We start from the raw sequence: 24,310 nt of genomic DNA, 5'->3' as shown, positions 1-24,310 counted from the left end.
TCTTCACTGCTAAGGATGTAATATAAATACCCATGCTGGAACTGGTTTTTTCAAGAGAAATATAGGACAAACTGAGATAAATAGTGCTGAAATTATAAGTAAAAAGTGCTGAAATTATAAGTAAAATTAACAAACTAAAAATAAATCTTTAAGTTCACCCAAGAGTTCTTGAAGAACTTAAATATGAAATTGCTGATTTTTTTTGCTAAAATATGAATCTTCCTTTTAATCTTGGCAATTTTTCCCTGAGAAAGGAAAATAGCCATTGAGACCACAATTTTTAAAAATGGACTTAGGGACAATGTAAGAAACTTAACATCTTAGCATTTGCCCTGGAGAAAATTGCTGATATTATTAAAGGTAAAAATAATCATATAACTAGGAGTCATGTTGAAAAGAAGCTCATAGCTTCCACAAAGGTACATCAAGTCTCACTTCCTATTTAGATTTGAAGGAATCAACAAGTACGTAGACAAGAATAACTGAATAAGTATTTTCTACTTAGATTTTCAAGGCTCCTTTGACAAAATCTCTCACCAAGGACTCCAGAGAAAAGTGGCAACTAATTAAAAAAGTAAAGAAGAATAAATGGATAATTTCCACACTGGTAAGGCATGTGTAAAATGAGGTCCTTCATTGTTGGTACCATTCTTTTTAATCTGCCTATAAATTATCAGCAGTTGAGCAATAAGGCTGCTTCGCTGATGAAACCAAACTGCTTAAGGTGGTAAAATAAAAAAATGGTTTGTTAAGCATCTTGCCAAATGTGATGAATTAACTTCAAAATGGCAAGTGCAGTTCACTGTAAATAAGTATACAGTGACATATGTTAGAATAAAAAAATCCATATTTCATTAATGAGACCTGAGCTGGTAATGGTTGGCCAGCAAAGGGATCTTTGACTCAGGTAGACAATTCAATGAAAAAAATCAACCCACTGTGCAGCTCCTGTAAAACACACAACACATAAAAGCCCCATAAAAGAACACAACTCCATGTTTGAAATTGGAATTGAGAATAGAACGTTCAATATAATAATGTTCTGATACATTTTTGTGTCAAGAACATGCTCTGAAGAATTGTAGGCAGTTCAAATTAACGATCCAAAAGGATGTTATAGAATTTGAAAAGCTGCAAAAATGACAAGCAAACTGATTAACAGAGTAAAGCAGCTCCCTTACAAGAAAAGACTACAGCAGCCAGGACTGTTTGGCCTTGAATCAAGGAAATAAGGATGCAGGGTGAGGGGAGACAAATTTGCAGGATGTTGTGACCTTTTCTTCTTGTCTCACAATATAACAATTCAAAACAAGCTTCTGAATTAAAGGCAGAGAAACACTGGACCAGCAAACTACTTTTGTTCCACAGTGCATAGTTAAATTCTGGACTTCACTGCCAGCAGTTGTAGTAATAGCAACCAGTTTAGACGACTGCTCAGGTTTGCAAGATTAGATAATCAGTGACTAATACTGATGACTGTTTATTACCTTTTGAATCACAGCTTGCTGTAATACTGGATGCTGGGAAGTGATAGTGGAGAGGGGTAATTTATTTATTTACCAAATATCTAAGGTCATAGGACTCCATAATGATTCTGGGTGACATACAAACAATATAAAGAGGAATAAGGAACAATAAAACACCCAACCTAAAGATAAAATATTCCATCAAGAGGTCTGCCTGGTGCAATAGGTAGGTAGGGACCATGTGGATCTCTGGGACTACCTGGACTCCGTTGAATGAAACTTTAATGGAGGGAGCCTGGCTCATGCTAATTCTATTTGACAGGAAGGGCAGGCAGAAGCTACAGGAGATGAACAGTCCCTCAGATAACCAAGCCCCTTGCCATGAAAAGTTTTATAGCTGATCATCACTATTTTGAATTGTATCTGTCAGCCAGCTGCTAACCATTGTAGCTCATAAAGCAGAGGAATTACATGGGTGCATTGTGGCATATCCATCATTTCTTGTGCCACTGAATTCTGGACCTGGTGCAGTTTCAGAGGAGTAGCTCTGTGTAAAGTATATGGCCATGGGCCTCCCAAAAATGGGTGCAATTGACGCATAAGACAGCTCTGTGCAACGTATGTAGCTCCAGCCATAGCTACACCCTGCGTTTCTGGGACAAGTACACAAGTCCAGCAAAGTTGAACGCTTCCAATCAGAGGGACAATCTGGACCAGATGGTCCAAATAACCTCAACCACTCAGTTTTCCTTGGGTTGATCCTGAATCTATTCCTCTCCATCCTGACCCTCATAGCCTGCTGCCAGTGAGCCAAGGGTGAAAATATACTCCTGATCTCCAAAAGCGTATCAAGTTGCCCATTGTGATACAGAGCGCTGGACTTGGTGAAAGAATGGTCTGATTCAACCCAAGGCCGTTGTTACATTCAGGATGATGAGGTTTCAGGTCACTCTTGATCAGATCAGCTCCTAGCAAATATTAAGCCAACCAGTGTGTGTGTGTGGGGGGGGAGGGGAGGATAGGGGTTCGTGGGTGGCTGCCCCTCTTCTGGATTACGCGAAAAGGCTGCAGTCACAGGTTGTTTAGCGTGAACATTCCGCAGAAGTCGTCCGAGTAGACATCAGGCACGAGGAGCGAAGCCCTCTTTCACCCTCCGTGACGTGAGGGCGCCGGCGACTGGACGGAATCGTTCCGCATACTTTCTCCCTTTCTTGCTCGTGGGCGGGCAAGAGAGATTTGCGTGTTTGTTTGTTTGTTTGTTCTCGGGAGTTCTTGGTGCGAGGCGGCGCGCCAGAAGGTGCCGGAGCGCCGCAGGTATGACTGGGCTGTGGGCGGCGAATGGAAGTGGGTGGCTGACTCCGCCCACCCCCACCCCCACCCCACCCCCCGGGCGCCCCCTAGCTCCAGCCTCCACTCTGACTCCGCTTCGCCTCCCGCCTGCCTGCCTGCCTGCCTTTCCCAGGCGGCGCTCCTTGAGGCAACCGCCAGGGCAGAGCAACGCGGGGCAGGCGGAGCTGGGGGCGGGTGGAGGCGGAGGCGGCTGCCGGGGGATGCGCCCGGCCCTGAGAGGCCATATATAAAGCGTCGCGCCTCTCCCAGTCGCTTCGCCTGCAACGTCCGCGGATCTTAGCTGTGGTGGCGGTCGTCGCTCTCCCGCGCTCTCCGTGGAGTCTTGCGTCCCGACCAGTCTATGGTGTTTCCTAGAGCCCCCGGCACCGCCATGTCGCGCTCGGAAGAGGTGCACAGGGTCACCGAGAATGTCTACAAGGTTAGAGCCAGATCGTCTTCGGGAGAGGGGCAGGGGTCGGGCTCGGGCACCAGGCTGTGCCGTGCCCGTGGCATTGGGACCAACTTCCCGCCCTGTCCCGGGCTTCCTGAATCCTTTTGGCCGTGGCGGGACTCCCTGCCTTTGGCGCACTCCTCTTCCAACCACCGCCCGGCAGCGTCTGGCAAGCGAGACGTGCTGGTTTTCTTTGTGTGCTTTGCCGAGCGGCGATCACCTGTTGCAGGATTTTGTACCTTTCCTCGCTTGCGCTTCTCACCCAGGTGTTCAGGACGTCGTGGTCTTTCCGCCCTGTTTGTCGGGTGGCTTTTCGCCTTGAAGCAAGTTCTTTTCCAAACACATACACACACACTCTACCTTTCTTGGATTCTCCCGATTCTGCCGCCCAGGGCTGGCTGGCTTGCTTGCTTTCTCCCCTACCTCGGCATTGGTCGTTTCGTAATTGCGAAAAGAATATCGCCCAATTCCACCTAAACTGCTTCACCGTTTTTCTCTTTCTTATGAGGGGCTGCTGGTGGAGACTTGATTGAAAACCATATTTCCTGGGGCGAGAAGAGAGTGTGTGTGTCTTTGTGTATGTGTGAGCGACTCGCGTGTGTCTGAGTTTCCCTGGGAAAAGGGGGAGCGAACCATAAAGAACAGACTCATTTGCCAAGCAAGCGAGAAAGCAGCAACTCTAATCTCTCTTTTAGTGTAGTGTACTTGGTTTGCTTCAAAGGAATTCTAGTTTTTAGGCAAAGAACAGCATTTAGCTTCTTCCTTCTACCTGGTTAATATCCACTGCATTGGTCTGAAGCTTTAGTTGCTCCCTATCAGGTACTCCTGGGGAGGAAACACCATCTCTTTATTTAAGATTAAGATTGTTCCTCTTCCCTCTCTCTGCCTTTTTCTTGGCCTATCCTTTGTGTTTAAATAGGGGGGAAATAGATTTTGTCCTAAAAAGGGTGGGAAAAGATAGCTTATCTAAGAGTACAGGTGATTTGTATGTGGGAGTATTTTTTAAATAACTTATTTCTTTTTGTATTAAAATGAAAAACCATGTTCTACATTGGATTCTTTATTATTCTGGTTGAAAAATTATTTCTGGGGAAAAAAATGCTAAAGAACAGAAAAAAAAATCCTTCCCTCCATGTCAACACGCACTTCCTGGTACATGATTCTGTGGTAAAAGCTTCATCCTTTCTTTGCTTTTGATGTGGTTTCTGATGGAATGCAATGGTCTTAAAAATGACTTCTGGATCCAGAATTGTAAAAGTCCCAGGCCACTGGTAACATTGCAGAGTTGTCTTACTCTAAAAGCTGAGATCTCTCTCTACATGCTTGTAGGTATTCATGGTTTCCTTAGAGGCTGTTCTGAGGCTTTTGTGGAATAGAAAATACTCCCCTTCTAAACTGTTTCTCTGCTAGGTGAAATCACTGCTCCCAGCATGGCATGTTAGTTGCATGAATAGACATCTTTTTTCCCTTTCAAGGGTGTCATTTTAATTTTTACATTATTGGGTTCATTGGTTGTATTTTAATTGGTATGACCAAGAGGTTAAGAAATAGGTTATTTTAAAAGAAGGTAGGTTCATATGGGAGCATAATTCTAGGAGGGCATAAGATGGCAATTACACAAAAACAACCATTATTACACTCATTGAGTTAATAGCTAGTTGGCTAGCATGCCATTCAAAAGCATTTATCCCTTAGTAAGCAAGGAACTGCTAATTCAGGTGGTTCTTCGTGCTTTATTTGCATGAAGTGCAATAATTTAGCTTCATGCCTAATCCAGTGCTACATGCAAATAGGTCTGTACTATTTACCACCTGCACATATGTCACATGCAGAAATCATAGCCTGAGAGCACAGATGGTGCTGACGGGGGTGGAGGGGGGGGAAGAGGGCGAGAGAGAAAGAGAGCTGTTGATGGAAGTCTTCCAACACAATGTCATACTTGAAAGAACAAGTATACTTGTTCTATCTTGTGCGTGGAACCAAGTGTATTGGAATTGGCGTATGGTTGTTGTCCTGACCTCCTTGTCCCTAATGTGTTTGGGAACAGTGGTGCAACTTCTGTGTTTTCTGTCAAGAGGGAAACATTTTCAGTATAAAGTTAGAATGTGTATGCATTTGAAAATGCTGTTTCGCCCTGTTTTCTAATTACTGATACTGTACTTCAACAAGAAATATCATTAGGCCAGTAATTTGTTCTGTGTTAAACCTTTTTTTTCATATTAATGAATCTTTGAAATTTTAATCTCTCAGACCCTTGCCTTTGACATTTTCCTGAAAACATTCTTTTAAATTAATATGTTCTACTTCAGTAGATCCTGTGAACCACACTGAATCAAATCTTATTTAACTTAGGAATGTAATGCAGGCTGTCATGCATTAAACTAGATCAAGTTACTGCGTTATCTGGGGTCAGTCTCTGTTCCTTCATTTAAATTAATGAAACATTAAGTTATCTAGGAGAAGAATGAGGCATCTAAAGTGGTAGACCAGGGGTGTCAAACTCAATTTCATTGAGGGCCACATCAGCATTGTGGTTGCCCTCGGGGGGGGGGGTATGGCCAGGGTGGGCGCGGCCTACTGGGTGGGCATGGCTGGAGTGCATATGGCCTACTGGGTGGGCATGGCCAGCTCTACATCATTGGCATCAAGGGTGCCTATGGGGGCCTGGGCAGGAGTAGGACAGATCTGGGGGTCTCTGGCAGAAGGAGGGTCTCTGGGCCAGGGCCAAGGCAGCGGCGGCTGTTCCCTCACTGTTTCCAGGATGGCTTCGGGGGCCACATGAAACCACTTCGCGGGCCGGATCCGGCCCCCGGGCCTTGTGTTTGACATGTCTGTGGTAGACTCTCACCATTTAGCCCTATGTGATATTGAAAAGCTTTCTTTTTTGGTTCTTTATCCTGGGCTTTTTGCATATTTTGGTACAAAGTCCTTGCCCATTTCAGGTTCTATCTTTCAGCAAGTCTGTCTCTCCTTCCTTTCTTCTTCTTCTTTTAATGAACAAGTTTATGTATTGTAATTTTTGGATCCAAATAACTTTGAAAGCAAGATTTTTTGATGTTGAATAGTACCTACTCCCTTCGACAAGGCAAATGCTCTTTAAAATAGTGGAATAAGAACTCTTGAAACCCATTGTGCAAAGTTCCGTTTTCAACAGGGCTTAATTTAGTCATAGGGACGCGGTGGCTCAGTGGGTTAGGACGCTGAGCTTGTCAATCAGAAGGTCGGCAGTTTGGCGGGTCAAATCCCGAGTGCCGCGTAACAGAGTGAGTGCCTGTTACTCGTCCCAGCTTCTGCCAACCTAGCAGTTTGAAAGCACGTAAAAATGCAAGTAGAACAATAGGGACCACTACGGTGGGAAAGTAACAGCATTCCGTGCGCCTTTGGCATCTAGTCATGCCGGCCACATGACCACAGAGACGTCCTTGTACAAACGCTGGCTCTTCGGCTTTGAAACGGAGATGAGCACCGCCCCCTAGAGTTGGAAACGACTAGCACGCATGTGCGGGGGAACCTTTACCTTTACCTTAATTTAGTCATGATTAATACCCATATATGGATATTGTTTCGGTAAAGACTCCAGTCATAGAGGGGCAGATATTGTTTTGGTTTTTAATGGAAGATAGAAATGCTTTTGAGTTAATGCTTAAGATCTATGCAGTTTTCTTGGTAGCTTTGCCTTCTCATGGCAAGTTTCTTATCTGCATCTCTGGCATTTCCAAGTGGTCCACTATCTAAGGACAATTGAAGTTGGCCTTCTTTAGCTTTGGAGAGCACCCTAAGTCAGCAAGGGTTTTTATAAACCCTTTTTTTAAAACTATAGTTTTTAATGCCATAGTCCTAAATAGATGGATTGTGTTTATAATAAGGACTATTGGTTATCATAAGCAGGCATATACATAGAATGAAGGCTACTGCTAAGCTTGTAAGCCGCCCTGAGTCTTCGGAGAAGGGCGGGATATAAATGGAATTAAAATTTTAAAAAAATCATTTGAAACTTATTTAAAGATAAATATAGACCTAATGTAATTGTGTTGGTATAGTGTTTGGAGAAGCTTCCCTGGTCCGGGGTCTGGATTTATACACCATGCTAAATCAGTAATAGGCAAACTTTTGGTTGCCGTTGGCTAGTTTTAATACATTTGATGGGGTATTAAAGGCTGGAGTGGCTCTGGCAATAATGCCAAATGAATACGAATGATTTATGCATGCAGGGAGAGTCAGCATTTTGCATTTCTTTTCCCAATTTTGGGTTGTAGCTGGTTGCCAGGCCTTCGGGGTAGATTAGATTAGGCCACTGCTTGTCAAGGGCCAGGGAAATCGGTATAAAGATGGGTATAAAGATTTATTGGAAGCTTAAGCTTTCTGAAAGAATCTGAACTACTAAAGACCCAAGCAAAATGACAGTAGATAAGAGCAGAAGGTGGGCTGGAATTAGATCTATGGTGGGTGTGAAGGGACTCATGACCGATGACATGTTTGACCTCTCCCTTGGGCTCAGCCTGGTGATCTCCTACACTGCTATTTCTATTATAAAGCTTCAATAACAAAATCTTACAAGTCTGAATGTGCTACCCTCCTCTTTTCTTTTAATTTTTGTCTGAAACATTTGCTTAGGTTCCACTCCTGCCTGGACTCTTGTCTTCCTTTATGTGACTATTGGCTTGGTAGCAACTCTTCTTCCTGTTCCTCAAGGCCATTCCTTCTGTTTTTACGGTGATAGTTTGTGATTTTTTTTCTTTATTGAGCAAAGACTGTTTTACGGATTACATTGCAGGTTTCCTGAAGCTTCCCTCCCACTCAAAAATAATAGAAGACTATAGTGTTGATCAGACACTGACATCTTACCCTTTTCTATACTAAGGCAGTACTTGTCTATACAACCTCTAATGGCTTAAACCAGAATGACAGAAGTCTAATGGCTTAAACCAGAATGACAGAAGTCTAATGGCTTAAACCAGAATGACAGAAGTCACCTTAAGGCTGAGTACAATGTATGTACTCTTATCAGGGTGATTTGTAAACTATGAATTATAACTTCACAATGACTCATTGTTTCTCCTTGCAAGGGTTTGCTGAGTATGCAGCCACTGCAGTGGACCCTAATATTCTGAAGAGCTGCACAGTGCTGCATCCCCTCACCATTGGCCATGGCAGTTGGGAGTTATAGCAAGTTAGAAATAATTCTATGGTATGGGTCTCTACTTGCTTAAGCATTAAGAAACAGCTATGTAGCTATAAACCACTGTTCCCATTCTGCAATGGGATATGTTTGGCAAGCAAGATTAAGTGTGTCACTGTCTTATGTGTTAGGTGTAGATTATTAAATTTATCTCTAAATCAAAACTATATAATATAAGTTGCTGCACTGAAATAACAGAATAACAAAATAATAGAGTTGTAAGGGACCTTGGAGATCTTCTAGCTCAGGCAGGAAACCCTATACCAGGGGTGTCAAACTGCCGGCCTGCGGGCCAGATACGTCATGCTGAAACCGCGCCCACCCCATTGCCAGCAATAGAAAAAAAGTCACGATATGTTGTGACACGTCATGTGATGTTGCGAGTTTTACCCCCCTGTCCTATACTATTTCAGACAAATGGTTGTCCAGTCTCTTCTTAAAAACTTTCAGTGTTGGACACCCACAACTTCTGGATGCAAGTCATTCCACTGATAAATTGTTCTAACTGTCAGGAAATTTATCCTTAGTTCTAGGTTGCTTCTCTCCTTGATTAGTTTTCTTATATTTCTTATATTTTTTGTAAATATCCCTTTTTTAGTTGTAGGAAAAAATAGTTGGAAATGCTCATTGTAATTCTTAAACTTTCTTCCTGGCATATGTACAGTTTATATCTACTCCATGCCTTGATTGATCCAACTGGCAAACTAAGTTTAACAGAGAAACAGTCAAGCTGTTCATATCTTGTTTACTTGCTTTGTTATTTCATACCACACTTAATCTCCTGCACAGCTGTGGTCAGCTTGCTCACTTTCCAGGAGCATCTTCCCCAATAATGTTGGGTTTGATCCTCAGAGGTGTGATTGCAGCAGTACAAAAGAAGAAAGTAGCGTATATGTATCAAATGAGCCTTAAGTGACCTCTGAATGAAGTTGCCTTACTTCTTCTGACATTCTAAGGATCAGCCTCATAGTAGTTTTTTTACTGACTTGTCTTAAGAATACATATATATAGTTGGTCTTTCTCATTATTTTGTATTTTTTGCAGCTTTTCATGGAAAGCTATTGAGATGAGGATGCTATTTATGGGAATATCTTAGATTTATTAAAATCTAGCATTAATAAAGTACATACAAGTGTTCAGAATGTTCTTTGTACATTTCATCTGAGTTCTTACAACAAACCTGTAAAAAAATAAATCAACATTCTTTATCTTACATTGCAAAAGATAAAGGTCAGCTGAGAGGTTGAAGTGAGGTTTCAACTATTGACTTTCCAGCAGAAATATTTACACTGCCACTAGGCCTCTCAATAGATCGCTGTGCTGTATGGTGTTTATAACTCCTATAATTTCCATCAACAACAAATATATATGCAGTATATTTCTTGAATGTATGTGAATTGCAATCCAATATACTGTAGTTGGAAGGCACTAAGTCAGGCAAGGCTGTCTTAGAACATTGAACCAACCTATAAGAAATCTCATGGTAAATCTGCTTTTCCATGGCAGGAAGTTTGGTTTTACAGATAGTACATTTTGTTTTAATCATAGTTAAAAGCTGAAGAGATGTGACTAATGCAATGCAAAACTGCAAACCAGGATTTGTACATCATAAGGGCTGCTTTGTACAGCCTACTAATCCAAACAAGTCACATTACATTTACCTACATCTTCTGTAAGCTCCAGCATTTATGAGACAGGTCAAGGCCACATTCTAAAAATGAAGGTACTGCAGCCTACTTGTTTTAGGATGGTCTATGAAATCGGCTTTGTGGTTTGTAATCACTGTTTCTTAGGATGAGTTCATACATCATATTAAGCCAATAACTAGCAGATCATATGGGTATATTTGCCTGATATATTTAAATACATTATCTTGTCTCCCTCACTCAGAGTTCAATTCAGACTTGGTGACTTTTTTAGTTAAGATATCCAGGAATGCCAACCCCCATTAATGTTCACTGCCCAATAGAAATGGCAGCTTCTTTGCCATGTAATCAAAGAAAAGCTATTGACCATGGTTAAGGGTCTAGACAAGATGAAGTTAAAGAAATAGCCAACTACAATGGATTAACATGTTTTAAGAATAATGGCTTAATTTTATGGGAGAACCAGACTAATTCTGTAAAGCATGTTTTTTTTTTTAAAAAAAAAAACAGAACAAAAACCCAAGCCTGTTTTTGAATTTGATCTCAGCAGTGCCATTACTTATTAAATCAATTTTATCCCAGTTTATAAAAGTATTTGAAATGGGTTTGGAAATTATCCTGTATTATGTTTTTCTTAGTAGCAGCCTCAATTGCACTAATAGTGTGTGCTGAGGAGTGAGCAGAGTGACTGAGGATTATGACTGCCTGTGTGGAACAAACAGGAAGGGAGATGAGCCTGAAGAAGGAAATTGCATTTGCCAGTTCTCCAAAATCAAATACGCTGGCCATTGCTTCTGAAGGAAGGTTGCTGCTGCTGAAGTTGTTGTCTCTTAAAGAGCTCCACTAATGGCGCAGTTTCAGGAAAGGCAACTTTCTCTGGGAGTTCAGGCACAGTGTTATTGTGAGCTTGCTTGCTCTTGCTGTATCGGCAGATGCATGTTTCTATCAATAGTTTGCTTCACTCTCAGGACTCTTCAAAGAGATGAAGCTGTGGTGGAAGTAGAGCAATAGCTTAAGGCTCCCCTATTTTGAAAGAAGGAGGAAAAGCAAATGGGATCCTAACCTATAGGACATGCTGGTCTTTACTGTACTTACTCTGTACACAAAGCAGCTGCTAATAAGGTTGCTTCAGGTATCTCCGCTTACCTGGATTATAAGTGTCATTGAACTCTGTTCTGCTGTCAAACAATCTACACCTTTTCCAGTGCGTAACATTTTCTGTCAAATTAAATTTGCTGGCACTGGAAGATATAACAAAATAACCTAAACATGCAAGAAAATAGCAAAGGGACCCTTGCTGCCTACTTGCCAATGGCTGGATTTGTACAGAGGAGGACTAGACTAAAATAACAGCCCTTTTGGGTTTTTTTTGAGTTTGCTTATTGCATGAACCCAATTTATTTTATTAACCATAGTTGAACCATATCTTAAAAGCATTACATGAATTCAGAAAATATATAATACTATCTATTTTTTCCTAATCTGATTTTTCTTTTCAGTTTCCTGTGAATGATTAAATAGTGATAAAGAGTTTCTTGTTACATCAGTAGCATATATACCATTAGTAGCATATAAGAAAGTACAGTTTCTGCAGGAATACTATGTAAGTCTTTGCTCAGCACATAACTCAATCTATTTTCTGGGAACAGCTAAGAGGGGAAAAAATCAATAAAGGACAATTTAAGCCAGCTTGATGATATTCAGATGAGCCTTTAGTCATGCCAGCTGAAAATTTTGTGAAATGTAATCTAACAAAGCTGGGGGGGGGGAACTATGTTGAGGAAAGAAAAAAATGTGTGTTATACAGCAAGGGTCCCCAACCCCCGGTCCATGAACCAGTACTGGTCCGTGACATGCCAGCAACCAGGCCACACAAACAAGCAAAGCCCCATCCATGGGATGCAGACAGCATACAAAATGCTGCACCCTCCGGTCCGCGGGAAACCTCTCTCCACAGAACGAGTCCCTGGTGTCCAAAAGGTTGGGGACCTCTGTTATACAGGATGCATTTTATCTGGTAAAGAATCATTCGTGATTAAGCCAAAAGCTTCAGAGGAGAGGATCAGAACTGGCACTCGTCAATTATTTTTATCTTATTATTTATTGTTTACCGCCAAATCAAATGGTTATAATTATTGATATTTCATAAAACTATTAAAATTACAACTTGAAAATGCTACAATGCTGCAAATTATAGAAACTTTACAATGTGCCTGCAATTTATCTAAAAGGATAGTTAATTCACCCCATTTAATTCTTATTTTAAAATGGTGATTGGAATTCAGCCATCAATGGGGCGGTACTGAAATGCTTCATTTTTGGGAGACAGTTGTCTCAAATTGAGTCTTCCTTTGTTTCCATTTGTATAAGCCAAGTACAGAAAGATTTTTATAAAAACATTATAAGGCCAAAACAAATTAGAGATCCTACCAATGCTTTTCATTCCTTATAAATATTGATAGTAAGATTTTAAAAAATAGTCTTGGATCTCTTCTAATTTAACAGTATATCCACAGGGGATATAGTACAGGTAGTAGTTTCACCCAGGTTGTTCATTACTCTAAACCAGAAGTGGGGAACAACGGCCATTTCATGACTTGTGGACTTCAACTCCCAGAATTCCACAAGTCATCAAGGGGCCATAGTTTCCCACCCCTGCTCTAAATCAACCATGTCATTTTAAATAGATGTCAGGTGAACCCTTGCTTAAACCTCGGCTTTCTTGGAAGCCATGCTGAGAAGCTAAAGGGATGAAAATATAAGCAATCTTTTCCCATTTTCTGTTTTATTTTAAACTGATGTATTCATTTAGCTATGAAAAAGTCTGAAAAAACCTGTGCAAAGTCCTTTCTTCTGAGAAAGGAAGTGAGAACTTGGTTCCATGACAACCTGATATTTTCCTTCCTAATACTGAAACTAAAGGAAAAACATGTCTTGATTGACTTGATGCTGCACAGCAATGATTATACCGAGAAAAACATTTCTGGCAGTATCTCCTGCAGCAGCTTCTTAACTGAAAAGAAGTTTTATGAAATCTTGGCCTTCAGTTATCTTTTTAAGTGTATCCTCCTTGGGACCATCAGTACCATTTAGTCCTACAAGGAGCTTCTTCATGTTTCAGATTGGAACTGGAATCTTTAAATGAAGATTGAAACTGAAATCCAAATTTTGGATTATTTGGAATTCTTTTGCGGGGTCCCCAAACGGAGGTGCTTAGGTGCAGACATAGCTCCACAGTGTCAATGGAATGCTCTGGTTAACTTTTTTTTCTCTGTAGGATTCACAAAAACGCCTCTAAATCTGGATATATGAAGTACAGGTATGACCACAATTGAGCCCAAACTTTCTGTTGCTAACCAAGACAATTGTTAAGTGAGTTTTGTTTGTTTGTTTTGTTTTGTTTTATTATTATATTTGTATACCGCCCTTCTCCCGAAGGACTCAGGGCGGTGAACAGGGCACATATAAAAAATACAGGATACAAAAATTAAAAAGAATTAAATAGTAGCCCAGCTAAAACAATCGATAACAATATAAAAATCCCCATTAAAACCCCAACATATCCCCATCAGGCCAGGCCGGCTTGTTCAAATAGATGGGTCTTCAGACCGCGTCGGAAGGAGCGAAGGTCAGGTGCCATCCGGAGCTCGACCGGCAGCTGATTCCATAAAGCTGGAGCGCCCACAGAGAAGGCCCTCCCCCTGGGGGCCACCAGCCGACATTCTCTGACCGTTTTGCACATCTTACAACCTTACTTGCCACAGTTATTAAGTGAATCACTGCAGTTATTGTTACATGCAAAAGGTGATTGCATGACCCCCCCCAGGACACTGGAACCGTCATAAATATGAACTAGTTGTCAAGCACCCAAATTTTGATCACGTGACCATGGGGATGTTGCCATGGCTGAAGTGTGAAAAAACAGCCGTAAGTCACTTTTTTTAGTGCCATTGTAACTTTGAAGGTCACTAAACAAATGGTTGTAAGTTGAGGATTACCTGTACATTATATATAGAGAGCAGTGTCTTGTTGTAATTTCTATAATATGTTTTCTGCTCTTTATTAGAATTCAGAGCGAATCTGATCACAAAGAGGATGAAGAATTGTATGCATTCTTAACTGTTTTTATTGGTCTTTTGAGGATGGTTTCAGTCTTGCTGTAAATGAGATGATATTCATAGAAACACAGAGTTGGGAGGTGTCCGACCCCCCAGCTTGGTACACCAAATTCAAGCAGCCCAGGCAGATAGCTGTACAACCTCTGCCTGAGCATGTCTGTTGTATGGGAGCCCCAGCCATTTTTTCCATCTGAACTGCTCTTATTATTAGCATGTCTTCTTTAATGCCCATGCAGAATCTGCCTTCTGGTAATGTTAATCCACTATATTCTATATCTGACCTGTAACATGCAAGGATAAAGAACAGATCCTGACCTTTTTGTGTGAAGAGTGTGAGCTCGCATATTCCTCCTTGGGTTTTTTTTCCTCCCTAAGATTATTCTACAATATGCATTTACCTTGGAATTTAAAAAGCTGCATTTTTAATCTACTGACAACCTGGGAATCCCCTTAGTATGTTTTAAATTCAGAACGACTGTTTTCTGGATGTGTTGAGATATTGTCATCTGGGCATTTGCTTAAGCTGCTTGAACAACAATGGCGACTTCTGTTCTAAAACCATATTTTATTTCTGTTTGGTGGTGAGTGTGCCAGTGTCTGCTTATAAGAACAGAGAACATGAATACACTGTGTCATTTCTAATGACAAGGAAAGAAGCAATATTTTGATCTCGAGCTGAAAAGCTTCCTCCCCCCGCAAGTATTTGGTTATGACTGGCATTCATTTGCTTAGCATCTTCCTGCTCAGCTGACACCATACGAGGCAAAGCAAGAACAGCTTCAGCTAGGAAGTTTAAGAAAGGGCTTAAAGTAATCTAATGGAAACTAAATTAAACTAAATCTAATGGAAACCCTAAGCCTAACTTCTAAAACAGTGTTTCTCTCAGGATCCTTTCGTACTTTAAAAAATTGCCCCAAAAGAGCTTGTGTTTGTATCATTTATATTGATTGATATTTGCCCTATTAAAAATTAAATTTGATGCATACACTGCCACTACTACTTCTCACAATTGTTTGATTGCATTTTAATATTATATTTTTCAGCATAGGCTGGCAAATAATTGTGATATGGTCATCGGACCATACTTTAAAAACATGGTTTTAGAAGAAATAAGAAACAGAATGCGCAGCATACCAGGTGGGGAAGTTCTCTTAAGCTTATGTGGCAGTAGATATGCCTGTTTCTAAAAATGCTGAACCAGTGACCAGTGACCAAATAAATACCATGTTTGATCACGGGTTCTTTTAATAATTGTCTCACTAAGATGTCTGTGTTTTCCAAATTCACACTAAGGAAAGCAAAACTGGAAAAGTTGTATAATAATGACCGAGATACTGGCTGTTTTTAAACCATCATTTACCCTGCAAAGATGGACATGGGAATTTTCCAACATTAACTTAGCCACCTATACTGACTATAATGGATAAAGGAAGATTCCTCACTGCAATCTGGATATTCTCCCTGAATCTCTCATTCTTGCAAATTCTTGTTAAAATTTTGGAGAATTAATGTAAATGGATTACTTTTTTGTCATAGTAGTTATATCCCAGGATTGAGTGTATTATCAATTTAGATTCTGTTTCGTTTTCTGAGTATTACCATTAATTACTATGATTTTAGGTTGTTCAAATTATGTGTATATTCTTTATTGAAAATAATTTACACATAATTTGAGCAATGTAAAATCATAGTAATCAATGGGATAGATCTTGTAAAATCTACCCATCATCTCACCATTGCTCCTCCCTCAAATCTGTTTACATCCTTCTGCTTTTTGTAATCCACCCATTCATTTACAGTGTGGCATCAAAGTCTCCTTTAGGTCAAGCTATTTTCTGATAATAGTCTGGAAATTGTAGGTCATTGCCTTCTTTCAGGATGTTTCCTGGTGATCTTCCATTTAAATACTAAGTAGGGTCAACACTACTTAGTTCTGTAGTCCACACTAAGTTACAGAAACATCTGCTTATTTAAAGAAGAAAAAGGTACTGTTATATCAGAGTTAGGGACGCGGTGGCTCAGTGGGTTAGGATGCTGAGCTTGTTGATCAGAAGGTCGGCAGTTTGGTGGGTCGAATCCCGAGTGCCGCGTAACAGAGTGAGCGCCTGTTACTCGTCCCAGCTTCTGCCAACCTAGCAGTTCAAAAGCACGTAAAAATGCAAGTAGAAAAATAGGGACCACTACGGTGGGAAGGTAACAGCCTTCCATGCGCCTTTGGCGTCTAGTCATGCCAGCCACATGACCACGGAGATGTCCTCGGACAAGCGCTGGCTCTTCAGCTTTGAAACGGAGATGAGCACCGGCCCCTAGAGTCGGAAACGACTAGCACGCTTGTGCGGGGGAACCTTTACCTTTACTATATCAGGGTTCTTCTTGTTGGGCCTGGGAGCTTTTTTGGAATTTTGAGGAATCTTAGCTGCTTCTAGAAAGTGGTTGCTATGGAGGATGCCTCTGGTCACACACACTCATTTCACAAAAGGGCAAAAAAGGAAGAAGAGAAGGAAAAAGAAAAGAAACCTAAATATAAGGTAGAGGTGGGGCAGGGGCCTAGAAGTCAATATCTCTCTCTCTCTCTCTCTCTCTCTCTCTCTCTCTCTCTCTCTCTCTCTCTCTCTCTCTCTCTCTCTCCCTCCCTCCCTCCCTCCCTCCCTCCCTCCCTCCCTCCTATCTAAGAAACTTATGACTTTTGTGGTCCAGAAGTATTCTGGGAAATAAAAATGTCAGACACCCAGACAACTTCATACTGAGTTTCTTGTTAGTACCTGAATTTTAGTTTAGAACCAAAGAAAGAGAAACCAGTAGGGTACCTGGCAAAGTCAGTAGAACTGCTTTCTGAAAAGTGTGTGTGTGTGAGAGAGGGAATATTCATACATTCACACAATGACCTTCATTTCATTTTAATGTATTAAGTGACCTGGGTCTCCAATATTCCTACGTTCACTTTCCCATTTTTCCTTAGAAGGGCTTCAATTCCAAGAATCTCCAATTACTAGCACTCGTCCTTGGAATGATTGCACTTAATGAGAGTGGAAGGAACTATCAGCCTCCCCCTCACCACTGCTGCCTCTACAATCGCTTGCCTACACATGTGGAATAATTACAGGGGGGAGGTTGGGGAAAGCTTGGCACCTTCCGCCAACATCATCCCACTTCTCCTCTACACGGTGACTCATCCTGAAAGTTCTCACTGTGGCACTGATAGAAGTCTTGTCACCTCTGCTAGTGATGTCTGAAAATCTGCATCTACAGCATAACGGAAGCCTCTGCTGTGAAGAGGTGCAAATTCACCCACTGAAGCAGACATTAACTACAAAGTTGAGTTCTGCCTGTATGAAATTAGAGCAGGAAAGCAAGCTCTGTCTTATTCATGGTAAGATTTTCTTTCAGCATAGAAGGAAAGAGATTAGATGCCGAAGAAGGTTGGAATATAACCAAATCATCCCCTGAAAATCATGCTTTTAAAGCAGGGTTTCCCAACCGGGGGTACGAGATGATATTCCAGGGGGTGCAAAAATTTCAAAATTATAGTGTGTATGCACAATTTGTTGCTGTTATTTGTAAGAGGTGCGAGAATATATCAGAAGTGTTCTAGGAGTGCGAGGTATAGAAAAGGTTGGAACCGCTGCTTTAAAGTCTGGGGAAACATTTTTCCCTTCCTCTTTAATATTCTTTTATTTGTCTTGGCTGAGCACAGCTAGAATTTCTGATCATAGCTTGCTGCAGATTAACAAATGTCACTCCAAACAGAAGAGCTGATTGCTTTATTATCTTTAAATCCATACGGGTAGACAAGAAATTCTCCTTCAGATGAACCCTAATTAAAATGGTGGATGGCTGTCAGGTCTTGACAGCTAGAAGGAGATATGCAGGTCGACAGAGGGTGGTCTTGGTCCCTAAAGCTCAATTTAGCCTCTTTACAGATGTAATTCTTTCAGATCTTTACTGCATGACTGACTGAAAGGGTTTGCAGTCATAGGGAGCATAATGCAAATATAATTACTAGCGAAAGATAATTGAATGTAGACGTATGGTTTGGTTGGTGTTCCTTAGGTTCACTTAGGAAATGGCCTTCTGCGAGATTCTGTTTAACAATTTACTTCCTACTGACTTTTTTATCTGCCTGGATTCCAGAGTTGCACTAAGTCATGTTTAGCTATAGTGTGATTTTTTTTAATCTATATTTGCACCTTCTAACCTTGTTTCGTTGAAGCTTATCTCACACCACATGCTAAGTTAAAAGGCATACAAACCACAGTTATAGCTAGGCAGTTGTTGTTGTTGTTAGCTGCGAAGTCGTGTCCGACCTATCGCGACCCCATGGACAACGTTCCTCCAGGCCTTCCTGTCCTCTACCATCTGCTGGAGTCCATTTAAGCTCATGCCTACTGCTTCAGTGACTCCATCCAGCCACCTCATTCTCTGTCGTCCCCTTCTTCTATTGCCCTCAATCTTTCCCAGCATTAGGCTCTTCTCCAGTGAGTCCTTCCTTCTCATTAGGTGGCCAAAGTATTTGAGTTTTAGCTTCAGGATCTGGCCTTCTAAAGAGCAGTCAGGGTTCATCTCCTCTAGGACTGACCGGTTTGATCGCCTTGCAGTCCAAGGGACTCGCAGGAGTCTTCTCCAGCACCATAGTTCAAAGGCCTCAATTCTTTGGCGCTCAGCCTTTCTTATGGTCCAGCTTTCACTGCCATACATTGCAAAGCTAGGCAGTTGTCACATGTAAACCTAGCTAGGGTTAATTGTATTGACTTACCAGCGCAGTGATGCAGGGCCTACGTCTGACAATAACACAAGCTACTGATGGTGATCTTAGAGGACAGTTATCTTGGAGGGGTAGTCCTAGGTTATGACCAGTGGTTTGCCAAAACTCAAAAGTTACTGCCAGTTTTTTTGGCAAAACAGTTACAAACCTCTGTCACGGGACCATGGGAGGCTGCAAACAGCTGCAAACGTGGCCATGTTGCCAAATGTCCAAAGTATGGTCATATGACCGTGGGAGGCAGCATGATTGTCAGAAATTCAGATTTGTGTTTTCCTAAATCCCATTTTTTTGGATAAGTTGTAACTTCAAACAGTTGCTAAGTGGCCAGTTGTAAGTCAAGGACTACTTGTATCTCGTTATAATACTCATTGTCTACATTGCTTTGAATATGTCACAGGGATCACTGCATGCTTGCTTAACTCCTAATTAAGGATTAATTATCTAGGTATGCAGAGCATTGCTGTCTCAGGGGAGGGCTTCATGGAGAGATAAGGCATTGCTGACTAGCTGCTTAGAAGCACACTAATAGCTCTAGTTGTTGAAGGGTGGTGATTTATACTTTTATCTTTTCTTAGATAGCTGAAGTTATCCTTTTTGAATATCTTAATGTTATCCCCACAGCAATCCTGTGAGGAAGGTTGGGCTGAGAATGTGAATGAGCCAAAGTCACATAGCAGGTTTCCTAACTGTAGTCCTCAACCTATGACTACAAATAAGCACAACATTTCTGTTGCTAAGCAAAACATTTAAGTGAATTTTGCCCCATTTTATGGCCTTTCCTGCTACAGTTGTTAAGTGAATCACTGCAGTTGTTAATAATGCAGTTGTTAAGTGAATCTGGCTTCCCCATTGACTCTTCTCATCAGAATATCACAAAAGGTGATCACATGACCCCGAGACACTGCAACCATCGTAAATATGAGTCGGATGCCAACCATCTGAATTTTAATCACATGACCATGGGAATTCTGCAGCGGTCGTAACTCTTTTCACTGACGTTGTAACTTTGAACGGTCACTAAATGAACTGTTGTAAGTTGAGGACTACCTGTATAACTGTGGACTGGCTGAAAGCTAACTTGTGCCATGTTTCCAGCACCAGCAAGCATACTGGATCATATGAGAATACTCTCTCTCAAGGTAGTCTGGTTTGGTTCACTTCATCTCTAGCTCTGCCATAATGCTGCTTGGGGTGTTGTGTGAATCTCGCCATGATGGTTTGTATGGGTGTGATTTACCATTTTATATGAGCCCACTCAGATTGTAGTGGGTTTAATAAGCAATAGTTAAAGTCTGGCACAAAGCAGTGTTGAAGGTAAGTCTGTTGGCTGCTCAGTAAACTTTGAGATGCAGTAATGGCAGTCTGGAAGCTCTTGGGGTCTTGCATTAGGCAACTCTCAACCGTATTCTCCTTGAAGTTCTGCTAAATTAAAAGTATCGTTACAGACACAGATTAAGGGTGTTTTCTGAGTGTATGTGCTGCCGAAACTGCATTTGGGCCTTGGAAGACTTGTGGTTTCAGTTCCTTCTGATACCATGGAATGGGAGTGTCAGATGTAAATAGCGATTGTTTTGTTTTGAGCAACACATTTTAATACCGGGGTGGAGTTCTGAAGCAGGATCAACCAGTTCATACACTGGAGGAACTCCTTTCAGCATAGACATAGATAGAGCTTGCACGCTGCCAAAGTGCTGGTGCTATTTCCAGTGGGGGAAAAAACCTGCTTTCCCATCAGCCAGTCCCCATCTGTGACATTCCTGAGTGCAGTATTCTAATCCTGTGGCTATAATAATAAGACGAATACAAATGTAAATCCCTTGAGACAAAAATGGCTTTGTTCAGGTATGAAATAAAAGGCTGATTACCTCCATGTATTTGCATCACGGCATGGGGCTTGACTTAACAAAACCCGAGGATCTGGTTTCAGTTGAGTGCCTTATTGGTCTGGGGAGGAGGAAGAAACCAGAATACAACACGGTGATCCTCCACACCAGTCTCCTTATAATTGCCCTGATGTATCTTAGAAATTAATATGCTGAGTCAACTGCCCCCCACCCCACCCTGTCTCTGCTTCAAACTCAGCAACGATGCTTCCTTCCCCAGAGGAACTGGGTTCTGTGAAAGTCATAAGAGCAGATGCACAAAATGGAGTAGAATGGGACAAAGAACCTGGGGGAAAAATCTCTTGCTTTAAGAGCTCTCCAAGGTCTATGGGTCTCATTTATGTTTGCCTTGCCAAGTAGAGAGATGTTTGGCTGCTTCACCCTATCCTTTTAATTGGGTCTTTAAGGAGATAAAGGAAGGTCATTTGAAATAAGTCTAGTGTTTATCTGTTTTTCTGAAGTCAGCAGGGGAGTTTATTCTTTTGTTAATTTTTACTAGAATGTTTTCTACAAAAGTTTTTAATTATGTTTCATCTAAGCAACGTTGTTCCAACCAGTACATGGATTGTTTCATGGGCTGCTGGGGCTTTTTAGAGTGAAGATCCCAAATGGCTAAAACAAAGCTTGATTGCAGTTTACTTTGGAATATATTATGTTACCTTTTCTTGCTGTTGTTATCTGATTGTGAGTTATAATGTAGGTGAAGATTTACTTAAGTGCAAACAAGATAGCCTTTTCTGAAAGGGCTAAAATATGGTTGCCAAGGAAATATACAAACTTTTGAATTCTGATTACCACGTGGCTTTGTTTGTTGTTCCATCTTCAGCTGCTTCCTCACCAGCTCCACTGATGCTACCCTGTAACCTTCCGTTGCCACAGGCCAGACTTAGACCACCCATGGGTCTGATGTGGTCTGTGAGCCATAAAATCTCTTTATGTGGTTTTGGGGCCTCACGGCTGCCAAGCACTGCAGGATTTAGCCTTGCCCCCACATCACCCACATCATTGTGCAAAAATCACAAAACCTTGAAAAAGATGCTGATAATTGATTAAGATAATTTATAAATATCCCAGTCCGGATTGGACTGTTTTAGTTTTCCCCTTCCTGCTGCATTGGGAGGACCTGGATTGAAAAGACATTTATTGGAAGATCATAGGAGTTTTGGAAAATGTCATCTTGCTTCATTTAATAATGTCCCAAGCATATTAATAGTGAGATCAAATAGCATTGCAGAACTGCAAACTTCTAATTGCACCCATTTTCTTCTTTCTCTATTATGATGTGCAAAACACAGTTTTCATTCTTTCCCTGGGTTGTCTTCAAGCTTTATCTGGGTGATATGGAGGAGACCCAGGAATGAAAGGCAGCTGCTTTGCTTGCTGCTTGCTTAATATCAGTATTACATCAAGGAGATGATCTTCATGTTTCACTATGTACCTCAGAACCTCAATAATAATAATAATAATAATAATAATAATAATAATAATAATAATAATAATAATAATAATAATAATAATAATAATAATAATAATAATAATAATAATAATAATAATAATTTAATTTCTATACCGCCCTTCTCCCGAAGGACTCAGGGCGGTGTACAGGGCAATACAATAAAATACAACATACAAAAATTAAAAAATATTAAATATTACAGCCCAATTCAATACAATTAATACAATAACATTAAAATACCCCTAAACCCATCAGACCAGGCCGGCTTGTTCAAATAAATATGTTTTTAGGTCACGTCGGAAGGAGCGAAGGTCGGGAGCCATCCGGAGCTCCACCGGTAAACGGTTCCACAGGTCTGGCGCGCCCACAGAGAACACCCTCCCCCTGGGGGCCGCCAGTCGACACTCTTTGACTGACGGCACCCTAAGGAGGCCCTCTCTGTGGGAGCGCACTGGACGAAGGGAAGTTGATGCCGGCCGCAGGTGCTCCCGTAAGTAACCCGGACCCATGCCATTTAGGGCTTTATAGGTCGTAACCAGCACCTTGAATCTTACCCGGAGGACCACCGGAAGCCAATGCAGCTCGCGGAGTAGAGGTGTTACATGGGAGTGTCGGGACACCCCCACCACAACTCACGCGGCTGCATTCTGCACCAGTTGGAGCCTCCGAGTAGTCTTCAAGGGCAGCCCCATGTAGAGAGCGTTGCAGTAGTCCAAACGGGAGGTCACGAGCGCATGAGTGACTGTGCGCAAGGCATCCCGGTCCAGATAGGGCCGCAACTGGCACACCAGGCGAACCTGGGCGAAGGCCCCCCTAGTCACAGCTCCTATATGATCTTCCAAAGGGAGCTGTGAGTCTAGGAGGACACCCAAGTTGCGAGCCCTATCTACGGGGGGTAATATCTCACCCCCCATAGTTAACGATGGAATAATTTGAATTTCCCGAGACGCCGGCACACACAGCCACTCAGTCTTGTCAGGGTTGAGCCGAAGCCTGTTCCTCCCCATCCAGACCCAAACCGCCTCCAGGCATCGGGACATCACATCGAGGGCATCACTGGGGTGGTTCGGGGTAGAAATAAAAAGCTGGGTATCATCCACGTATTGATGATACCCAACCCCAAAACCACGAATGATCTCACCCAGTGGCTTCATATAGATGTTGAACAGGAGAGGCGAGAGGACCGACCCCTGAGGGACTCCACAAATGAGAGGCCTCGAGGCCGACCTCTGCCCTCCTGCCAACACCGACTGCGAACGTCCCAGGAGGTAGGAGGAGAACCACCGTAAGACGGTGCCTCCCACTCCCAATCCCCGAAGACGCCGCAGTAAGATACCATGGTCGATGGTATCAAAAGCCGCTGAGAGGTCTAACAGGACTAGGACAGAGGAGCAACCCCTGTCCCGAGCCTGCCAGAGATCATTCACCAGCGCGACCAATGCCGTCTCCGTGCTGTACCCGGGCCTGAAGCCCGATTGGTACGGGTCTAGATAATCAGCTTCCTCCAGGAACAAAGGAAGCTGCTGCGCCACCACACTCTCGACAACCTTCGCAAGAAAGCGAAGGTTGGAGACCGGACGATAGTTGTTTAACACAGCTGGGTCCAGGGCAGGCTTCTTGAGGAGGGGTCTCACCACCGCCTCCTTCAAGGCGGCGGGAAAACTACCCTCGCTCAAAGAAGCAGTTATCACTGCCTGGAGCCAGCCTCGTGTTCCCTCCCGAGCCGAATATACCAGCCAGGAGGGACACGGGTCCAATAAACACATGGTGGAGCTCAGCCTCCCCATAATCCTGTCCACCTCTTCTGGAGTCACAAGATCGAACTCCTCCCAGATGACATCGACAAGACCAGTCATGTTCTCACTGTCAGACTCTGCCCAGTCGGAGTCCAAACCGGTCCGGATCCGAGCGATTTTGTCCGACAGATGCTGGCTAAACTCCAAATTCCGATTTTGTTTTGCTCTATGTATTCTACAGGCTTTGAGACGTTCATCATAATATAACATTTCTTTTAATAACA

At 42.1% G+C, this 24,310-nt stretch overlaps 1 protein-coding gene across 4 annotated transcripts in view; it reads left to right on the top strand.

Moving 5' to 3' along the window:
* The first annotated feature begins 2,995 nt into the window (after positions 1-2,995).
* Positions 2,996-24,310, top strand: part of BAIAP2 (BAR/IMD domain containing adaptor protein 2) — a 187,931-nt gene continuing 166,616 nt past the window's right edge. For all 4 annotated transcript variants that reach the window (XM_081317652.1, XM_081317653.1, XM_081317655.1 and 1 more), the window contains exon 1: positions 2,996-3,234. In XM_081317652.1, the coding sequence (XP_081173778.1) occupies positions 3,157-3,234 (78 nt within the window). In that variant the 5' untranslated portion in view covers positions 2,996-3,156. The remainder of the gene's footprint in view (positions 3,235-24,310) is intronic.

Source organism: Vipera berus (assembly GCF_964194415.1).
Source record: "Vipera berus genome assembly, chromosome: 2".
NCBI classification, from domain to species: Eukaryota; Metazoa; Chordata; class Lepidosauria; order Squamata; family Viperidae; genus Vipera; species Vipera berus.
Note: the sequence above shows the minus strand (reverse complement) of the source record. Positions and strands in the feature narration are given on the sequence as shown.